We start from the raw sequence: 21,703 nt of genomic DNA, 5'->3' as shown, positions 1-21,703 counted from the left end.
ACAGTTGGCTGAGAGGTGAGAAAACTTGGATTTCATGGTTAAGCGACTGCTCATAAGTCACACATCACGCCGGTAAATGCCAAATGACACCTTGTTTGGTGTAAGTAGTGTAAACATTGGATAATTGAATGAATGCCCTGTGAATGTCATTTGCCGGTGTGTGTAGTGACGACAGTAAAATTCGGAGGTGGTGGTGTTATGGTGTGGTCATGTTTTTCTTGGAGGGGGCTTGCACCCCTTGTTCTTTTTCATGGCACTATCAAAGTACAGGCCTACATTGATGTTTTAAGCACCTTCTTGCTTCCCACTGTAGAAGAGCAATTCAGGGATTGCGATTGCATCTTTCAACATGATAGAGCACCTGTTCATAATGTACAGCCTGTGGTGGAGTGGCAAGAGTGGTAACGCACAGCCTGTGGCGGAGTGGTTCCATTACAGTAAAATTTCTGTGACTGACAGGCCTGCACAGAGTCCTGACCTAAGTATTGTAGAACACCCTTGGGATGTTTTGGAACGCCAACTTCATGCCAGGCCTCAATGACTGACATCAATACCTCTCTTCAGTGCAGCATTCTATTCCAGCATTACCGATGCCAAGTGTCCAGATACTTTTGATCACATAGTGTGCAATGCAAATACCCAGGCCCTGCATTGAAGAAAATCTTCAACTGAGTTTAAAATCAAACCAGGGGGCCTGCAATCCAGAGTCAGTGACGCTAACTAGTAGAACACAAACTGCAGACAGAAATTGTTTTTTATGCAAAACAGTACATAAAATTTAAACATAGCCCATGAAAATATTTCTTCAGAGTGGCCATTATTGCAGATTTCTAAACTCTGTTTTGCACTGGACATACATAAAGTAGTAAAAAAATTGGAGTGGCTGGAACACCACAATTTTCTCAGAAATTCCATCAATGCTGATTTGTAGGCCACCTACTTGGATTTCCCAATAGTAAAATCCATATTTTGGATAGACTCAATTTCTCTCTTTGCTTGTTCTGTGTACAACCACCACTGTTTCCCAGATTCATTGTCACCGTAGAGTTTAAAGATAGACCTGTCATGTATGATATTTGGAGGATGAGTCCAAACTCTGTCAGCAACATGTAAGAGGTTATTTGAGGATATCTTTTAGATAAAATTGTGAGAGGTACCTGTGGTCTCATCACTCATTACAGAGTAATAATGTAATTTTGATTTATTTCATTTTTCACCCCAGTTACCTTTCTTTCTGCAAATTTACCTTCACAATAGTGAAAAAGCTTGTAATATTCAATCACCAAAATATACAACACTAAATTCAGACTATTACAACCACCTAATAAACCTGTCCATATTGGCATGAGTGATTGGTGCAAGTCTGACTGAAAACAAGATGTAGTGCATAATGTTCACATTTGCATTGTTGTGCAGATATTTAGTTCATTCAGTACTGATTGGCCCTTCTCCTATAACTCCTGCAGCAACAGGTTGCACATTGCAGCAGCATTTGTTCTTGTCTGTGAGTTCACTGGTGGACAATGATAAGACAACATGTTAGCAGACAAGCATGGTTAACAGTGGATTGTGTGATCTCTGTGGAGGGGAGGAGTGACTGCTTCGAACATCCAAAAGAGGTTTGTAAGCAAATGTGGGGGAAACAACACCAAGTCACAAATCCATGTTTCCTTGGGTATCAGAGACAGCAGGGACTGTGTCGAGAGATACAAAAGCACTGGGCGTCTAGCAACTGCACGCAAGTCAAACAGTACCCGGCGTGTCCGTGACTTGATAGTGGGTCACAGGCGAATCGTGTTTGATGACCTAGGGAAGACAACAGGTCTGGCAAGAGGAACGTGTCACGCCATCATTCATGAGGATTTGAAGATGAAGATGATTTGTGCACAGTGGGTACTTCATTCCCTCACCACTGCACTGAAAGAGAAGTGTGTAAAGATATCCAACAGTGGATCCAGTGTATGGTGCAGATGGAGTGGTGTTCTTTGAGCATCTCATCGTCATTGGCGCCCGTTGGTGTTCCGTGACACCCCAGAAAAGAATTGCCAGTCAGTGGAGTGTAAGCCTACTGGGAGTCCTCATTTCAAGAAGTCGCAGCTGGGACTGTTGACGCAGAAACACATGGTGACTGTGTTCTGGGGTCAGGGAGGGCTGCTGCCAGTGGATTGGCTCGCTCCCAGTGTGACTTGCAACAGTGATTGGTTCTGTAGTCCACTGCACCAAGTCTGTGGAAGCATTCAACAACATCACCATGGAAGATGGGGCTGCTGTGGTATTTTGCTCCAACACAACAATGCCTGACCACATGCCAGTCATCACAAAATTGCCAACATGCCTGAACTGGAGTTTACCATGCTGCCACATCTCCTTCATTTGCCAGATCTGGCTTCTAGCAACAGAAACCTATTTGATGCAATGAAAGTGATCATGCAGGTAAGAAATTCACCACCATTGAAGAACTTGAAGTAGTTTTTCACCAGTTACGCTCCGATAGCCAAAGAAATGCTTGCGATGCAAAGGCAGAAGCGTGCAGAATGATGGCAAAAGTGCATAGACAATTTTGGGGAATAACTGTAATATAACATGTATTTGTTTCTTCAGTAGATGGTTCCCATGAACACAAAAATTGTAGTGTCAGTCATTCGTGAATGCTCCAAGATAAATGGGAATAGGAAATCCATCTAAATGGAATTACTCTGTAACGAACCCCTGGAGACTGTGGGTCCCTTATAAGAAAATGCTAAGAAAAAAATCCATGATGAACATCCAGTATTTGGTCAGTGGAATTCAGGATCACCCTGTGCACCACATTGTCTCTTCAGCCATATCAAACAAAGAAACAACTTACAGTAGTTGTTTGTAAATAGTAAGCCTTGAGTTCACTGGATGATACAATATAGTATTGTGTTTTTATTGTGATTTTGCATACTCAGAGTAATACCTGCTTACATTTCACTGAAGTAATATTTTGTCATTAAACATAAACTGTTTATAAACTAAGTGTTTGTGGAATGTTTAAGTGTGTTGCTCATGTATTCTCAGTTACAGAAAATTATTTTTTAACGATAAACATGACTTCTTTTTTATGCTGGTGTTGTGTTTAACATGTGTCTTGTACCCACTTGTTATCTGTGTGTTCCACAGACGAGTTACGTGGAAGCTGTTCCAAGTCCTACACAGCAGGTATGCAGTATTTGCATGCCATTTACCTGAATGAACATTGTCTGTCCTCTATGTGTGTTCATGTGTGTTACCTGACTCCTTTGTCCATCAGTTTCTTTTCAGCATTCAGTTATTTCTTCATAAACTGTCTCAGAACAATACTATTTTTGCATGCTATGAAGATTGTGTTTTATATGCAGTAAGTGGGGGGGTGGTCGGGTGCTGCGTATCAAACATTGTACATTTTTCCTTGGAGACATGTGTTAAATAGAAGTTGAGTGTAAACAGTTTGCAAGGCTGGACTGAAATGTTTAAGTACTGTGCTTAAGAATGGTGTAACAGAATCCTCTGTGAGAAGTTTATTCTGAAATTGCTTCGTGAGTGTTTCCCCATCCTTCGGTATGGCCTGAAAATTATAGTTTCAGCTTCACCTCTTACTGTAACATTCACAGACACATTTATATACAGAAACAAACGTGAAATTTATACAGACCAGTACATACTTACATAAAATATGCGATTAAACTCTCAGCTTTAACTCGCTCTGTATACAGTTTTTTCTGTTGCTTGCAGAAGAATCTCAAGAATTGTGTTTGAAGCAGCTTTCTTTTTTCTGTGCATGTGTGTTGTTATCATTTGTGTGACATTCATGCTCAGCGCAATTACGCCTTTCAACTTCTTGCAGAAGGGTTGGTGGTACCATTTCTATAATATTCTGCTTGTTTGTATTTCTGACCACAAAAACACCTTTTTATAGTGATACCTTGGGAATTTTCAGTTAATATTTGTTTATGCCCTAGATGACAAACAATAAATCACACTAAATATTACAGGTTTTTCTCACAGCTGATGATCCTGCATCACACAAACACACAAATTATTTAGCTTCTCAATGGAAGAAGGTTTTAGGAAACTAAAATATTATTTGTAAAACAAATTTAGAGTGGTTTAATAGCATTTTTTCCTACCTTGAAGGTATTTCAGATATTTTGTCACTTGCAGGTCTTAATTACTTTTGGAATTTTGTTTTATGTGTGTACCTTTTGCAGCATTTTTATTCATTTTGCTATTTGATTTGGTGTATTGCATTTTCATTATTTATTGCTGTTTCTTTGCTGCTAAGAGATAAATACAGAAAATGTGTGTAAATTTATATTTTGTTCATTACATGAACACATCTTTGACACAATGCCAATGAGACCTACATGTTTTCACAACTAAAGTTTATTCACAGAATGTTGAACAAAGTATGCATACTTTATTCTTCCTCAAGACAGAAGTGTTTTTTGCAGATTCTTATATATTGTCTTTGCTGTTCATAGGGATCTCAGGGCTTGGGCATCATGATAATTGAAGGCAAGCATGCAGAAGTTGGGCAGGGTATTTTCATCTCTGATATCCAGGAAGGCAGTGCTGCTGAGCAGGTAAAAATAACATTGCAAGTACATAATATAGATCATCATAAGAACTGTGTTTATTACTTTATAAATATGCACTGACTAAGATGGTACGGTATTTTCTTTTTAACTATTGTATATAGAAAGCAGCTTCACATTTCAGTCAGTCAGTACATACTATATCCACAAAACAGAAATGGAAGGTAATTGGGAGAGAAGAAAATGCTATTACTTCTGTTGACTAATGTTAACTAACAAAAGCTGTATTGTATGATAATATAACATGTAAAATTACAAGGAGACGGGATGGCTGGCCAGTGCCTACATTCAGGACGCAAAATTCAGTTGCTGCCGACTGATATACTTGATAACAGATTAAAAAAATTCCCTAGCTTTTGGAACTGTTAGTTACTTCCTCATTGGGCATGGTGAGGGGGGAAGAAAGAAGAATGAGAGGGACACAGTGTGAGGATTTTAATGGGTGGGTTCTTTTAATTCTGGTGCCTCCTATCTAAGGAGGGAACTAATAGTACAAAAAGCTAGAAATTGTTTTTAATCTGATTTTAATGTGTCTACTAGTGGTGCTGAAAGTTCACTTCCTGAAGATAAGTGCAGACTCTCCATTGTGTCTCCTTGTAAGTTTAGAGATTCCATTAGTGAAACCTCTTTATGATAAATATAAACGTGAGACAGTGGTGAATGTCTTTATTAGTAGTGTTCCTGTGTTGGTTCCTAGGAGAAAAATGTTTTGTGAAGAATATAAATATTTATTTCCTCATCCATTTAATCAGAAGAATAATGTTAAAAGCCTTTGTAAAAGATTGTAAATTAACAAGACTTGTTTGTAGAAGACAGAAATGAATCGGACGTTAAAACTTCTAAATCTACAGACATTTGAAATAAGTAATGAGGAAAAAGACAAAGTGAACTACATAAATAAAAGTATGAAGTGCTGAAAACTGACTCCCTACCCTTCCATCCTTCTGTACATATTCCCTGAGTGCACAAGATTTCTGAACCATTTCCATCGTTTGCTCTTCCCAAATTCCAACAGAATGAAATATTTACAGAAAATGGTGCACTAGAGCAGCATAAATGACAACACAAAAACTTTGAAATATTACCATCAAACTGTCATTCAAAACTGTGTACCCTGAGCTCGTTAATGTACTGGCTTCTGGCGTGTTGTCATCAGAGGGTGCCCCTGATAAGATGTATCATCTGTGTAGTGGCACCATGGAGGTTGGCAGTTATGTTACACCAGCTACTAGTTTCCATAGTAACATTGTGTAGCACCACCACCCCTCTTCAGCATCAACTGCCAAGGGAAAAAAATATAGTAGTGCACGATCAGTAGAGGTCGTGACCGGAAAAGGCAGCAGATTGATGTCATTGGTGGTCACTCCAGAAGTCCTGGGCAGTGCGAGGCACAATGAAAGTTGCACAAGTGACCAAAGGACCAGCAGTTCCGCTGGGGGTAGCGAAACAGGTAATTGCTGGCCAGGACGGTGGTGCTATAGTTTATTTCAATGGCACTGCCAGTGTCTGTAGGCAGAGACTACGGGATATATCATGGACTTGTGATGATACATTGTGGAGTTGTGGCAGATGGAATCATCTCGTAGATCCCAGTTAGGTTCCCACGTAGAAGAGAGAAGCCTTGGAGACACAACATGCTACCAACAGAAGCAACATATTCAAGAGGGCACAGTGATGGGTGGCCGTGAAGTGGCTCCACTGGTTTCCAGCCTTCAGTCAAAATGATCCCGCAAATTACTGGAATATCACAGACGGCGTTGGGTGTCATGTTAGACACCATTTCCTTACTATGCCACAGTTCTTCATTGATGCAAGTCTTTTGGCCAAAGCTTTGAAAACCAAATACAGTTACATGCGAGAACAGTTGTGCAGGATGCACTTCAATCCTTTTGCTGTTTCATGAGTTGTAAAAAAAAAAAAAAAAACTGTCTCTAAAACAATGTCCACTTTGAGGTCAGATACCACAAGGAGATTTACTGGTGTTTGCCTTTGTTGTAAGTAAGTAAAACTGGAAGTTTTCCTAGTAAGAGCACACTGATTACATCTGCAGACTCAAGATTTGTCTAGCCTACCTGAAAATATGGTGACCCTAATCTTAAGTAAATACACTCCTGGAAATTGAAATAACAACATCGTGAATTCATTGTCCCAGGAAGGGGAAACTTTATTGACACATTCCTGGGGTCAGATACATCACATGATCACACTGACAGAACCACAGGCACATAGACACAGGCAACAGAGCATGCACAATGTCGGCACTAGTACAGTGTATATCCACCTTTCGCAGCAATGCAGGCTGGTATTCTCCCATGGAGACGATCGTAGAGATGCTGGATGTAGTCCTGTGGAATGGCTTGCCATGCCATTTCCACCTGGCGCCTCAGTTGGACCTGCGTTCGTGCTGGACGTGCAGACCGCGTGAGACGACGCTTCATCCAGTCCCAAACATGCTCAATGGGGGACAGATCCGGAGATCTTGCTGGCCAGGGTAGTTGACTTACACCTTCTACAGCACGTTGGGTGGCACGGGATACATGCGGACGTGCATTGTCCTGTTGGAACAGCAAGTTCCCTTGCCGGTCTAGGAATGGTAGAACGATGGGTTCGATGACGGTTTGGATGTACCGTGCACTATTCAGTGTCCCCTCGACGATCACCAGAGGTGTACGGCCAGTGTAGGAGATCGTTCCCCACACCATGATGCCGGGTGTTGGCTCTGTGTGCCTCGGTCCTATGCAGTCCTGATTGTGGCGCTCACCTGCACGGCGCCAAACACGCATACGACCATCATTGGCACCAAGGCAGAAGCGACTCTCATCGCTGAAGACGACACGTCTCCATTCGTCCCTCCATTCACGCCTGTCGCGACACCACTGGAGGCGGGCTGCACGATGTTGGGGCGTGAGCGGAAGATGGCCTAACGGTGTGCGGGACCGTAGCCCAGCTTCATGGAGACGGTTGCGAATGGTCGTCGCCGATACCCCAGGAGCAACAGTGTCCCTAATTTGCTGGGAAGTGGCGGTGCGGTCCCCTACGGCACTGCGTAGGATCCTATGGTCTTGGCGTGCATCCGTGCGTCGCTGCGGTCCGGTCCCAGGTCGACGGGCACGTGCACCTTCCGCCGACCACTGGCGACAACATCGATGTACTGTGGAGACCTCACGCCCCACGTGTTGAGCAATCCGGCGGTACGTCCACCCGGCCTCCCGCATGCCCACTATACGCCCTCGCTCAAAGTCCGTCAACTGCACATACGGTTCACGTCCACGCTGTCGCGGCATGCTACCAGTGTTAAAGACTGCGATGGAGCTCCGTATGCCACGGCAAACTGGCTGACACTGACGGCGGCGGTGCAGAAATACTGCGCAGCTAGCGCCATTCGACGGCCAACACCGCGGTTCCTGGTGTGTCCGCTGTGCCGTGCGTGTGATCATTGCTTGTACAGCCCTCTCGCAGTGTCCGGAGCAAGTTTGGTGGGTCTGACACACCGGTGTCAATGTGTTCTTTTTTCCATTTCCAGGAGTGTAGATTGCCTTAGCAAGGACAGACAACACCGGTTTCTGAGAGTAACCACACCAGGTGTTGCCAGTGAATGCATTTAAGTGCATTTGCTGGTTTGTGTCCTGAGAAGTCTGCACTTCTAGACATAACATTCATTTGGTACACTTCCATACATTGAGATCTACTTTCCTCGTGGCTGCTACAACACGTATCTTGTGAATATCCCTTTTTGCTTCAAGTGTGCCAGGCTGTGCACAGCTGGGGACACATGCTGTGCATGTAACATGGTTCAAATGGCTCTGAGCACTATGGGACTTAACTTCTAAGGTCATCAGTCCCCTAGAACTTAGAACTACTTAAACCTAACTAACCTAAGGACATCACACACATCCCTGCCCGAGGCAGGATTTGAACAGAAAACAATGTTTACAGTCAGATCATGGCACTACGGCAATCATGGCGCATAGCCTTTGTGGTGTGGTTGTTAGTGATGTTGGCTGGGCCATGGAGCTTGTGGGGTAAGGGGGGACCCCACCCGAGGTGACACGACATCCGGCTTGGCCACTATCAAAGCTAACTGCTGTGACATCTTCTACCAGCTGCGTGGGCAGTTTCATACGATTGAGCTATTCACATTACTTCTGTAAGAGATGGATCTGATTTCCCACAATGTGTTGTTCCTCACTTCAGAGGTAGATGTAAGATTCCCTGCAACATCATTAACTATAACTAGGCAGGCACAAACGTTTAAAATACAATTCCTATTTGATTCGTGCAGGTTGTTGGCCCAATCCTCATAAGATTGTTTGGTGCCCATTTTCTGCTGCCAAAATTCTGACCTGGCTGCAATATCTCTCTTCATCAAAAAATGTTCCTCCCTTGGAGAACACATTCTAGCAAGAGTGGCTCGTTCCAAAGGGCTCCATCAAAAATTTTGTGATATATTCCTTTCAGTTTGATATAAAACAGTTGATACAAGTGTAGTAAGACTGACAGAAACTCAGTGTAATGAGGCCTAGTTCTCTCAGTTGCAGACATACACAAATTGTATTATTCTGCAGTGACAAACCAGTTTTTCTTTCCCCATTCCGTTCATCCAAAACAGAGGGCCTGTGGCAGGTGGCCTGTAGCCCCTTATTCCCTCCACTCTCCTGGCCTACAGTCAAAGTGGCACGACCAAGTGGTTTCCCTTTCTCCTCCTTGCCCCTCGCTGTGGGCCAGCAAGCATGGGCCTCAATGGATGGGCCATAACTCTTGTTCCCCCTCCTTCCCTGCACCCTACTGTGGGGCCAGTAGGAGACGGTCCTTACTCCTGCCACACCCCTGACTCCTAAAACTGCAGACACAGTGATGTGACCAAGCTGTTTCCTTTTCTTCATGTTGGCCCTTGCCCTAATGCAACTTAAGGCCAGTTCGAGTGGATCCATTAGACGGACCACTGCACTTGTACCTCTCTTTCCCAATATCTGGGCAAACCCCTGCTCCGTCCCCACTCTTCTCCCCTTTCCCACCTGACCACATGTCATAACAATTTTTAGGGCTAGCCACCGTGGGCCCACAGTTCTCAATTGTAATTGCTGTCATGTCTCTTCCTGCATCCCCCCCCCCCCCCCTCCCCCTGCAGTGAATGGGGCCAGGTCTCATTAGTGTTCCGTATTCTGTAACTGTGTGGTTGAACCTCGAGTATTCATACAGTGATTTTAAAATGAGTAAAGTACATTGTTTGCTTAAATGCCCTTTCTTTTATTAAGTGTCGAAGAAAAGATGGAAATCAGGTGGTTAGGGCACATCAACCAAAAGGCTTCTTGATGTCTCAAATCGATGGAAAGAAGAAGAGAACATTCTGGAACCTGTGGTTCTGTAAAAAGTCTTGGTTAACAGTGAGTGAAGATTATTTTGTTTCTGGTGTGCATTATTTGGTGGTGAAAGATTGTGGACAATGGTTGGCTGTAAGGATCTAAAGCATTTAAGTGAACAAATTAAGAAACACGAAGAAAGTTGGCTACATTTAGAAAATGTTTGTAAATACCAAATATTTGGCACAATTAACATTACAAAATTGTTAAGACTTTCGTGGCCACTTGTTGACAAACTGCTTATTTGCTTCTGTCTCGGGTTCTTCGGCCGACGTTCGTGTGATGATTTTGCTGACGTTTCGCCAGCACGAGTGGCTGGCATTGTCAAAGCTTCACCCTCCATTTCTAAGATAAGTCATAGGGTCAGTCTTTTGCCTCAGGTGCTCCAACATTTCTGCGGAATCCAAACTGATCTTCCCCGAGGTCGGCTTCAATCAATTTTTCCATTCGTCTGCATAATTCATGTTAGCATTTTGCAGCCATGCCTTATTCAACTGATAGTTCAGTGATATTCACACCTGTCAACACCTGCTTTCTTTGTAATTGGGATTACATGTTGTTCCTGAAGTCTAAGGGTATTTCACCTGTCTCATACATCTTGCTCATCAGATGAGAGAGTTTTGTCATGGCTGTCTCTCCCAAGGCTATCAGTGGTTCTAAAGGAATGTTGTCTCCTTCCAGGATCTTGTTTTGACTCAGGTCTTTCAGTGCTCTGTCAAACTCTTCACGCAGTATCATATCTCCCATTTCATCTACATCCTCTTCCATTTCCATAATATTGTCCTCAAGTACATCGCCCTTGTATAGACCCTCTATATACTCCTTCCACCTTTCTGCTTTCCCTTCTTTTCTTAGGACTGGTTTTCCATCTAAGCTCTTGATATTGATACAGGTCGCTCTTTTTTCTCCAAAGGTCTTTTTAATTTTCCTGTAGGCAGTATCTATCTTACCCATAGTGATACATGCCTTTACGTCCTTACATTTGTCCTCTGGCCATCCCTGCTTAGCCATTTTGCACTTCCTGTCGATCTCATTTTTGAGATGTTTGTACTCCTTTTCACCTGCTTCATTTACTGTATTTTTAACGCTTTAATAACAGTGTCTCGAGATGATTAGGTGTTTGTGTGGTCCTCATCATTTCATCATCATTCATGAATGTGGCGAGATTGGGCTGAGCAAAGGTTGGGAATTTGTATGAGTACTGATAGCCATGCAGTTGAGTGCCCCACAAACCAATCATCATCATAATCAATAACAGTTTTGCATTACCTCAGTTCCGAGAGTTCCGGAACCTGTTCATAAAATTGGAATAGAGATCAACATAAATATTGTTTCTGCCCTTTTTATTGCTAATGAAAACCACACATTGCATCTTGCACCACCATACAGCGAGATCTTCAGAATTGGTCGTCCAGGTTGCTGTACACACCAGTACCTCTGATACCCAGTTGCACGTCTTCTTGCGTTGATGCATGCCTGTACTTGTCGCAGCATACTGTCCACAAGTTCATCAAGGCACTGTTGGTCCCTATTGTCCCACTTCTCAACAGCCATTCGGCGTAGATCCCTTGAGCGGTTGGTAGGTCACGTCATCCGTAAACAGCCCTTTTCAGTCTATCCCAGGCATGTTCGATAGGGTTCATGTCTGGAGAACATGCTGGCCACTCTAGTCGAATGATGTCATTATCCTGAAGGAAGTCATTCACAAGATGTACATGATGGGGGCAAGAATTGTCATTCCATGTAGATGAGTGCCTCACCAATATGCTGCCGATATAGTTGCACTATCGGTCGGAGAATGGCATTCACTTATCGTACAATCGCTATGGCGCCTTCCATGACCACCAGCGGCATACGTTGGCCCCATTTAATGCCACCCTAAAACAGCAGGGAACCGCCAACTTGCTGCTCTCGCTGGACAGTGTGTCTAAGGCGTTCAGCCTGACCAGGTGGCCTCCTAACACATTTCTGATGATTGTCTGTTTGAAGGCATATGTGACACTCATCGGTGAAGAGAATGTGATGCCAATCCTGAGTGGTCCATTCAGCATGGTTGGGTCCATCTGTACCGTTCTATATGGTTTCATTGTTGCAAAGATGGACTTCCCCATGGACGTCAGGAGTGAAGCTACACATCATGCAGCCTATTGCGCACAGTTCGAGTTGTAACACGATGCCCTGTGGCTGAACAAAAAGCATTATTCAACATGTTGGTGTTGCTATTAGGATTCCTCAGAGCCATAATCCATAGGTAATGGTCATCCAATGCAGTAGTAGCCCTTGGGCGGCCTGAGCGAGGCATGTCATCGACAGTTCCTGTCTCTCTGTATCTCCTCCATATCTGAACAGCATCTCTTTGGTTCACTCTGAGAGGCCTGGACACTTGCCTTGTTGAGAGCACTTATTTGCACAAAGTAACAATGTGGATGCGATCGAACCGTGATGTTGACCGTCTAGACTGGTTGAACTACAGAGAACACAAGCTGTGTTCCTCCTTCCTGGTGGAATGATTGGAACTGATCTGCTGTTGGACCCCCTCCATCTAATAGCCACTGTTCATACATGGTTGTTTACCTCTTTGGGCTGGTTTAGTGACGTCTCTTAACAGTCAAAGTGATTGTGTCTGTGATACAATAGCCACAGTCAACGTGTATCTTCAGGAGTTCTGGGAGCCGGGGTGATGCAAAAGTGTTTTTGATGTGTGTATATTTTTTCCATTCATCAATTAAATTCAATATCACTTCTATTACCCAAGTATTTCTACTAGCCCTCGTCTTTTTACCTATTTGATCCTTTGCTGCCTTCACTGTTTCATCTTTCCAAGCTATCCATTCTTTCTCTACTGTATTTCTTTCCCCTATTCTTGTCAGTCATTCCCTAATGCTCTCTCTGAAACACTCTACAGCCTCTTATTCATCCAGTTTATCCAGGCCCTATCTCCTTAAATTCCTACCTTTTTGCAGTTTCTCCAGTTTTAATCTACAGTTCATAACCAATAAATTGTGGTCATAATCAACATCTGCCGTTGGAAATGTCATACAATTTAAAACCTGCTTCCTAAATCTCTGTCTTACCATTATACAAGCTGTCTGAAACCTTCCAGTGTCTCCCGTCTCTTCCATGTATACAACTTTTGTTCATGATTCTTAAACCAAGTGTTAGCTATGATTAAGTTATGCTATGTGCAAAATTCTACAAGGCAGCTTCCTCTTTCATTCCTTACTCCCAATCCATATTCACCTACTACTTTTCCTTCTCTTCCTTTTCCAACCGTCAAATTCCAGTCCCCCATGACTATTAAATTTTCAGCTCACTTAACTATCTGAATAATTTCTTTTATCCCATCATACATTTCTTCAATCTCTTCATCATCTGCGGAGCTAATTGGCATGTCAACTGTGGCAGGTGTGGGGTTCAGGTCTATCTTGGCTACAATAATGCATTTACTATGCTGTTTGTAGTAGCTTATCTGCACTCCTGTTTTTTTATTCCTCATTAAACCTACTCCAGTGTTACCCTTATTTGATTTTGTATTCATAACCCCGATAACTAGTTTGGACAAGAAGAGAATAGAAGCTTTCGAAATGTGGTGCTACAGAAGAATACTGAAGATAAGGTGGATAGATCACGTATCTAATGAGGAGGTATTGAATAGGATTGGGGAGAAGAGAAGTTTGTGGCACAACTTGACTAGAAGAAGGGACCGGTTGGTAGGACATGTTTTGAGGCATCAAGGGATCACAAATTTAGCATTGGAGGGCAGCGTGGAGGGTAAAAATCGTAGAGGGAGACCGAGAGATGAGTACACTAAGCAGATTCAGAAGGATGTAGGTTGTAGTAGGTACTAGGAGATGAAGAAGCTTGCACAGGATAGAGTAGCATGGAGAGCTGCATCAAACCAGTCTCAGGACTGAAGACAACAACAACATTCATAACCCCATATTCACATCACCAGAAGTCTTGCTCCTCCTGCCACTGAACTTCACTAATTCCCACTATATCTAACTTTAACCTGTTCATTTCCCCTTATAAGTGTTCTAATCTATGTGCCTGATTAACTGATCTGACATTCCACACTCTGATCCGTAGAGTGCCAGTTTTCTTTCTCCTGATAACAACGTTCTTAGGAGTAGTCCCTGCCTGGAGATCCAAATGGGGGACTGTTGTACCTCCGGAATATTTTCCAAGAGGATGCCATCATCATTTAACCATATAGTAAAGCTGCATGGCCTCAGGAAAAATTATGGCTGTCATTTCCATCTTGCTTTCAGTCATTTGCTGTACCAGCACAGTAAGGCCATTTTGATTAACGTTATAAGGCCAGATCAGTCAATCATCCAGACTGTTGCCATTGCAACTATTGAACTATTGAAAAAGGCTGCTGCCCCCCTTCAGGAACCACATGATTGTCTGGCATCTCAACAAATACCCCTTCGTTGTGGCTGCACCTACAGTATGGCTATCGGTATCACCAAGGCATGCAAGCCTTCCTACCAACGACAAGGCCCATCCATGGTTATTGGGCGGGTGGGGGGGGGGGGGGGGGCAGTTAAAAATTCAGATCAATATTTAATTTTTGTTACAAAGATTTCAACTGAATATTGAAAATCTGTAAAGTTACCTGTTGGACAATATGAGGCAAATAGTAAGGGTGGAAAACGAGAATAGATTATTATCTTCAAGTCCATAAACAACAAATAGAATTCAAGAAAATGAGAAGAATGTAGCATGTCACTTTTAATCTCTTTAGTCTATCATTTTGATTTTGATAGAACTGTGACAACATGTCCAGGATGCAGGCTGAACAGCAGCAGAACAGAAACCAATTACACACTCTTACAAGAGAAATCATAAAAATTATCATGTATGACAGGATGAACTGTGATGATTTTAATTTCCCAAAGTGTGGAATGTTTGCTGAAGATAATTGAAATAAATTGAATGAAGTGACAGAAATGAGTATTAAAATAGGTGTGTGAAGGATACACCCAGGAATTCATGAGACAAGAAGTTCATAAAAAGTACAAAAGAAACTGGGGAAGGCGGTTGCTACATAATCTGGAAATCTAAGTCTGGATTAGTTCGATAGTAATTTTATTGCATGAGCAAGCAAAGATTTAGGTTCTCTTATTCGATGAATGTGCCAATAATGAAAATTTTGTCTTACAATCACTAGGCTATTCATTAGAACTGATACTCGCTGTTACAGACATATAAACCGAGCTGAAACAAGTCTTCCACACACTCTGAACTCTGTACTATTTGAGGAGTTCTCATCAGATTAGTTGTACACTGTGTGCCTCTAATTCCTTTCCTTTCAGATTATATATATATATTTTACTCGTCATTAAAATGTATTATTTAAACCAGATTTCTGTATATGTATTAATGGAGTTTCCTTTCATTGTGTTTTAAGGCTGGCCTTGTTGTAGGAGATATGATCCTCGCTGTTAACAAGGACACACTTCTTGGGTCTGATTATGATTCAGTAAGTACAATTCATTTAGAATCAATTTGTTGCATTATTTAGTAAAAGCAGTGTTCTTAGAAATGTAATTCTTTGTACATACTGTTCTTTACCATTAGGTATTACCGAAACTAATGTTTGTATGCAAATGTAAGATACAATGATAACACAATGAGCTTAATTTATTTTCAGTGTTAGTTTTTAATAATTAATTGATGTGCACTATTGCCTTGTACCCATTTCAAATTTAGTTGAGGTAAACCAATCTCATGTACTCCTTTTGTTTCCCACAAAGGCGGCATCACTTCTGAAAAAGACAGAGGGTGTGGTCACACTGATTGTGTGCAACCCAAACAAAGCCAAGCAGGAGGAGGAAAAGAAGAATGCAACTGGAACTCCATCACCAGGAGAAAGTATGCCAGTTCAACAAGCATCCTCTCCAACACCAAAGGAGCCGGAGAAGCCAAGTATGTCTTTGGGGGGGGGGGGGGGGGGGGGAAGAGAGAAAAAGAAACAGTGGCACACATCTCAAATCAAAATTAAAACTTGACACTGTGTCCTAACACACAGAAAATCACTTGTTTATTTTGAAGGACTTATCAAACAATTTAATTTTTATTTTCAAAGTTATTTTGTTGTACCAAGGAATTTATTCTCGATATTGAAAATAAAGATAAAAAGGTTATCTAGTTGAAAGGCACTGTAGTGTGACTTATTCACAAATTTTAATTTGGATGTAAAAATTTTGTGTTTTTAATGACTTGTAGCATAAAGAACATCAAAAGGTTTATAGCCACTCTAAAAAATTATTTATCGAAAGACTAGTCAAAGAAGAAAGAAGTGATGTGACATTTATTACACTTATACTGTGAAACTCATTAGAAAGTATGTGGCAGTGGATTCTTCCTGTTGTGGGACTTATCAGTGTTGCTGCTGCTATACACTGATGAAATGTCAAAAGACTGATTGCTTATGTGTATCTGAGCAAGCTGTTGTTAAGTCTGTTTTTATTTACATATTCTCTACAGGAGTGACATTTAGATGGCTGAAGAACACACATAGATTTCATTTTGAGAAAAGTCTGAATATCTTTTCGAGCAATTTTCTAAATAGGTTGCTGTGGCAATATCTTACAGTGTCTTCTAGTTGAAAATTTTCCAATCATGTTTGTTACTACTTCCTCCATAGTGAAAAAGTATGTAATCATTTTGCTGCCTTGCTTTATATACACCAACTGTCAGCTCTCGCTCTGACTTAATGGATCCAACAAAGCTGAAGACTCTTTCAGCGTGTGCCACACTTAAGTCTTGAGACATTTTCAGTGTGCGATTATTAATTGAAATGAAGCAAGAGACAGACTTTTCTGTTTTGAAATTTTTTTGGTGAACTGCATAACAGACAACAAGCTCTATGAGCTGTGAAAAGTGAAATGTACTTAGAAGAACTAAGAAACAAATAATACAGTGTCAAAGGAGACAAATCTTTGTTCTTCTTGTAGCAGAAGTCATTATTAATTACCTTAATAAAGAGTGTCCCATAAGAATGCAACTTTTGAAGTGCCGATTATTTCTGTTCTAGTAAGCTGGCACCATTGGACATAAATGGAACATTTCATAATGGGACAGTTTGCTGTCTTAGTGGAAACTTGTTAATAGTGAGGTGAATGAGTTGTGCAAAAAATTTTCACAAACTTCGTGGAATGTTTGGTCAATGTAATGCACAGAGTAAGGTGACTATGATGAAACTGATTGTTAATTTTAAGAAACTCAGTTTGGTTGTGGACATTAAACCCTGAGTGATAATGTTCCTGTAAGTCCAGTGAAATCTATTTAGTGATGTTCACAACAGCCGGCTATTCCCAGAACCAACGTGAAGTAAATTCTGAAAGAGATTTGCACTTTTGAACATATTAAATTGAACTAACAGAAAAACTGAAGACAAATGATCACGAAAAGCTCTGAGCATTTGTTCATTGGGTCTTTGCAAAACAAAGAGGGGACAACAGTTTTACCAAGAAAATAATGTTCACTGATGAGGTGCGCATTCTGTGTAATGTCTTCAGGAATTACCAAAATTGCAGGTTTTTATACACAAAAAACCCTTGAGTTATTATGGAGAAATCATTACTTGCAAACTGAGTTAATGTCTGGTGTGGGATATGGGCTGAGAGCTTAATTACCCTGTACTTCTATGGAGATAGCATCGGAAATGAATTAACAATAAACAGCAAATGCCACTGCAGTATGTTAAGAGTGTTTTTTTGTTCTGAACTGGATTGTGTGAAAGCTGAAGAGGTTAGACTTCAACAAGATGGATGTTCTATAGGAGATGTTTCTTGGATGGGTGGTTTCTCGCAATGACAACATGAACTGACCTCCCAGATCTTGTGATTTAACCCCATGTGATTTCTTTCTGCAGAGGTACTGGAAATCTCCTGTGTGTGCCAACAAACTGTCATCAATTGCAGAGGTTCACTTTGTAATTTCAAACTAGAAGTGCAAGAATACCGAAAAATTATGGAAAATTTCATCAAAGCAACAAATGTGCACCTGCTGAGTTGTGGAGGGCAGTTGACTAATGTCGTACTCCATACATAACCATAGATAGCATACACTGCAATAATATATAGATTACTTAATTTTATCAATAAATTTATATAATATTATGCACTCAAGAGTTGTATTCTTTATGGGGCACCTATTATATTGAACATCCTTATTCATTTCTTTGACTGGGCATGTCTCTTGAACTAAGAGAAGATACAGATACTACATCACACATTTCCCTCAAAATATCACTTCTTTCACCACTAATAGAAACAACAAGATAGACATAAAAGCAATTTAACAACAAGATGAAAATAGGTCATATAATACCATGACATAATACCCACAGCAATACAGGAAATCAACAGTGACAAAAAAATTGATAGTAATCAGGAGCTCACTAGTGATGAGTAAAGTAAATTAAAAAGTGACTGTTTGTTGGAGGGGGAGGGGGTGGAGGGAGCATTCGCAAAAAACATCCTTGAAGACCTAAACATAAGGACACGTATCAGTGGCCAGATGAAAGTGGAAGAAAAAGGAAAAGAAACCTGAAGAAATATGGAACAGAAGATAAAAGTTTTATGACAAATGTGAACAAAATGTTTACTAGGCAAAAAGGTTGAGACACACATGAAGGAAACAGAAACAGAAGAGGGAAGTGAATAAAAAATTTCTTGAGTATGGCTGCCACTCTTCTACCTGACTACTAAAGAACCAACCAGAATTATAGAAAGAAACATTTTTATTGTACTCGGTCTTACTGGTTTTGATAAGCTCTTAACAATTTCAAAAGTTTGTAGAGTTAAGTTTTAAGCGAGTGGATCATTTCTTGGCTTATAAAAGTTTCATTATTGAAATTGAACTGTTCTTCATTATTAACACGTAATTAGTTTACAGAAATCTGTGATACGTGGTTGTCTGCATTGTTCCCATTCATAGTTGGACATAATCATTTTTATTATATTCTCTTCCATCACCAAGAGTGTGAGCTTGGCGGGCACTGATGTGAGTCATACTGGGGAGTGTCTTTCTTCATCATTATTCTGACTGTATCTTCTGATCTTCACCTGACTGGATCTTTTGCAGTTTGCTATTATATAGTTTGCAATGACTCTTCAAGTTCTGGTCTACTTAAAGTGCAGAAAGTTGTATGATATCTACATGAAACACACAACAGTCCATATACCGATTGCATGCTGTGAACTTGGAAAGGTGTTTACTTTTCAAGATAATTATGAAAAGGCACTCCATGTACAGTCCAACTGAAATTACTTGTTAGTAGACATTTCACACTCTAGACATTAGTCCATCCAATTGGAGCTCTCAGCACCACACACAGACTGTCTGCTATTGCTAATACACTGCAACTAAGTGTAATTTCACTTGCAGTTTTCGAGTACTAGAGTGTTCTTCTGTAATCTGCTATTGAGCACTGCCCAGGAGCTTATTTAACTGTTGTGAGCAAAATTGCATTCCATCCGTGTTGGCAGCCTGCTGTCTGTTGTGCAGGCATTAACAGAGAAGCAGCTGACAGCTCATGTGCTAACAATGTAGTGCACCATGGCAAACATCAAACAAGTAGTTTTAATCAAAGCGTAGGCACATCGTTGCTCGTAGTTTCTTAAACAGTTTTCTTAAATTATGCCAATTATTGTGTTCAGTGACTTTTGGAACGGAGAATGCCGTTCGATAAGAACAAAATGTTGAGTTTCAGTAAGCATTTTGCAACCACTATGGTGTAAGTTTGCCATCAGTAACATACACCATCGTCCAAAAAGTTCAGAGACTGATTTTATTCCTTGTGTACAGGAAATGTCAGCACAGTGATTATGGTGTCAATTAGAACTTACTATTGTAAACAGCAGATGTGCAGTTGACCTGTATGTTCCGAGCTTGCAGTGTTATGTAGTGGACATGTAACTGTAGTGTGTCACAACCTGCAGTGGAACAACATCTCTAAACCAAGTGTTCAAGATATTCTCCAGAATCGTTTGAACAAGAAAAAAGTATGTGCAAAGTTTTCCTTTCGCACTCCTTGACTTCCAAACAAAAATGACAATTTGTGGATGCCTGCCACAACTTGATTGAAGTGGAGAACACGAACAGTTCTTTTCTCGAAAAAATTATCACAGATAATGAGACTTGGTATTATCAGTATGAACCTACCACAGATAGACAAAGGGCAAAAATTCACATGAAGGTTCAACACTTTGGCAATATAGCTGACATTCAAGCCAGGATGATGTGTGAGTTAAATAACATCTCAAAGAGGATTTTTCATGTAGTCTCGCATGGTTTAATTAATGTTCTGTTCATTGTATTCAAGTGTGAGGAGATAATTTGGAACAAATGAAGTCTTGAAACCACCATCTTCACATTTCTCTATTCTTAACTAACCAGTCTCAAAAACTTTTTGGGTATGTCAGGTGATTGTGATATTGTACAGTGGCACTAATTCAGTTTCAAGAAGGTATGCTCAAGCAGTGGAGAAGTCATTACTCAGGATTTACAGCTATTGTCTCAAGGTGGAGGGATTCACTGCCTGTTAATACTGGTACAATGCTTAAGGGATAAACATGTTTTCATTTGGCACATGGTTATATCTTAGTTTTCGTTCAGTGAACAGTCTCCTTGTGGATTCCAATAAAGGACTGCACATTCCTGAATTATTGCTATATTCAGTGCCTTACATTACTATCCTCTGTCTCAACAAAATGCAGTTTTTATTTTCGCAAGTGTGTTTCCTGTTTCATAAGGAGGAAATCCCAAGTACAGTACCTCCAGGAAATGCCGAAACTAGTTTAATGTGTGTTTTTAAAGTTGTGTGGTTCCAAACTTTTTCAATAGATTGGCAGTGGTAGATCAGAATTTTTTTTAGGCAGATAGTTATATTGTGCTTTTAGTTGTGCGAATAAGGTTAGTAAATTTTTTGAAAATTTTTGTGATGTAAATTATACCATCATTGATTATAAATTTACATTTACTTTATGGTTGCGTTTGGAGAATTTTAATGATGTCTTTTACCATTGTCCCCAGGATTTGAGCAATTTTAGGCCACATTTATCCTGGAAGTAATGTTGAGAGCATTCATGGCAGTAGTTGTTTTTGAGCTTTCTTGCATTGTATGTTTAATATTGGAATTAACCTTTTTTGAAATGTCTTCTATCTTTCAGGATGACTGCATATTATTTGTCCTTTCTTCAATATTCATCAATGAATCAGATCTCGAAAGACCATTAATAAATTCAAATATTAGCATTAGTTTGTTCCATTTGACATATCCAGCCGTGTACATAAAATATTTTTTCAATACCTGCAGTTATGGTTATGTAAATGTTTGCCATCACATGCTTTCATAGTGTTAACTTGTTCTATGGATAAATCGATGAGGACTGAGAAACATTGGCTGTTCAGCTTTGCAGCTGTTGCATTTCATTGTAAATACTTTTTCAAGCACTAGAACACTGTGTGGGCTAAAACCATGTAAATATGCAAAAAAAAAAGACTCCTTTTACTGAAATAACATTTTAGTAGTAACATGCTTCCTCGCTTCCTCCTTTTTTTCCTCAAATACTGACTTGAAATGACATCTCCTTTGTGACCTTTATCACTGGCCGATTTGGGGGAGCGTATGCATGTTGAAATTCATTCTGACACACAAAGATTGCCTACAATTGCATAATTGAACTTTGTCTGTGCTGTGGATTGATAAATAATGATCAATTACAGAGC

General features: G+C 40.7%; 1 protein-coding gene across 7 annotated transcripts in view; it reads left to right on the top strand.

The window, feature by feature from the left end:
• Nucleotides 1–21,703, top strand: part of LOC126365733 (multiple PDZ domain protein) — a 2,074,088-nt gene that overhangs the window by 1,957,527 nt on the left and 94,858 nt on the right. For all 7 annotated transcript variants that reach the window (XM_050008182.1, XM_050008180.1, XM_050008184.1 and 4 more), the window contains 3 exons: nt 4,485–4,586; nt 15,375–15,446; nt 15,721–15,892. In XM_050008182.1, coding sequence (XP_049864139.1) covers nt 4,485–4,586; nt 15,375–15,446; nt 15,721–15,892 — 346 coding nt within the window. The remainder of the gene's footprint in view (nt 1–4,484; nt 4,587–15,374; nt 15,447–15,720; nt 15,893–21,703) is intronic.

The sequence above is a fragment of the Schistocerca gregaria genome, chromosome 4 (genome assembly GCF_023897955.1).
Source record: "Schistocerca gregaria isolate iqSchGreg1 chromosome 4, iqSchGreg1.2, whole genome shotgun sequence".
NCBI lineage: Eukaryota > Metazoa > Arthropoda > Insecta > Orthoptera > Acrididae > Schistocerca > Schistocerca gregaria.
This window is presented reverse-complemented; position numbering and strand designations above follow the sequence as displayed.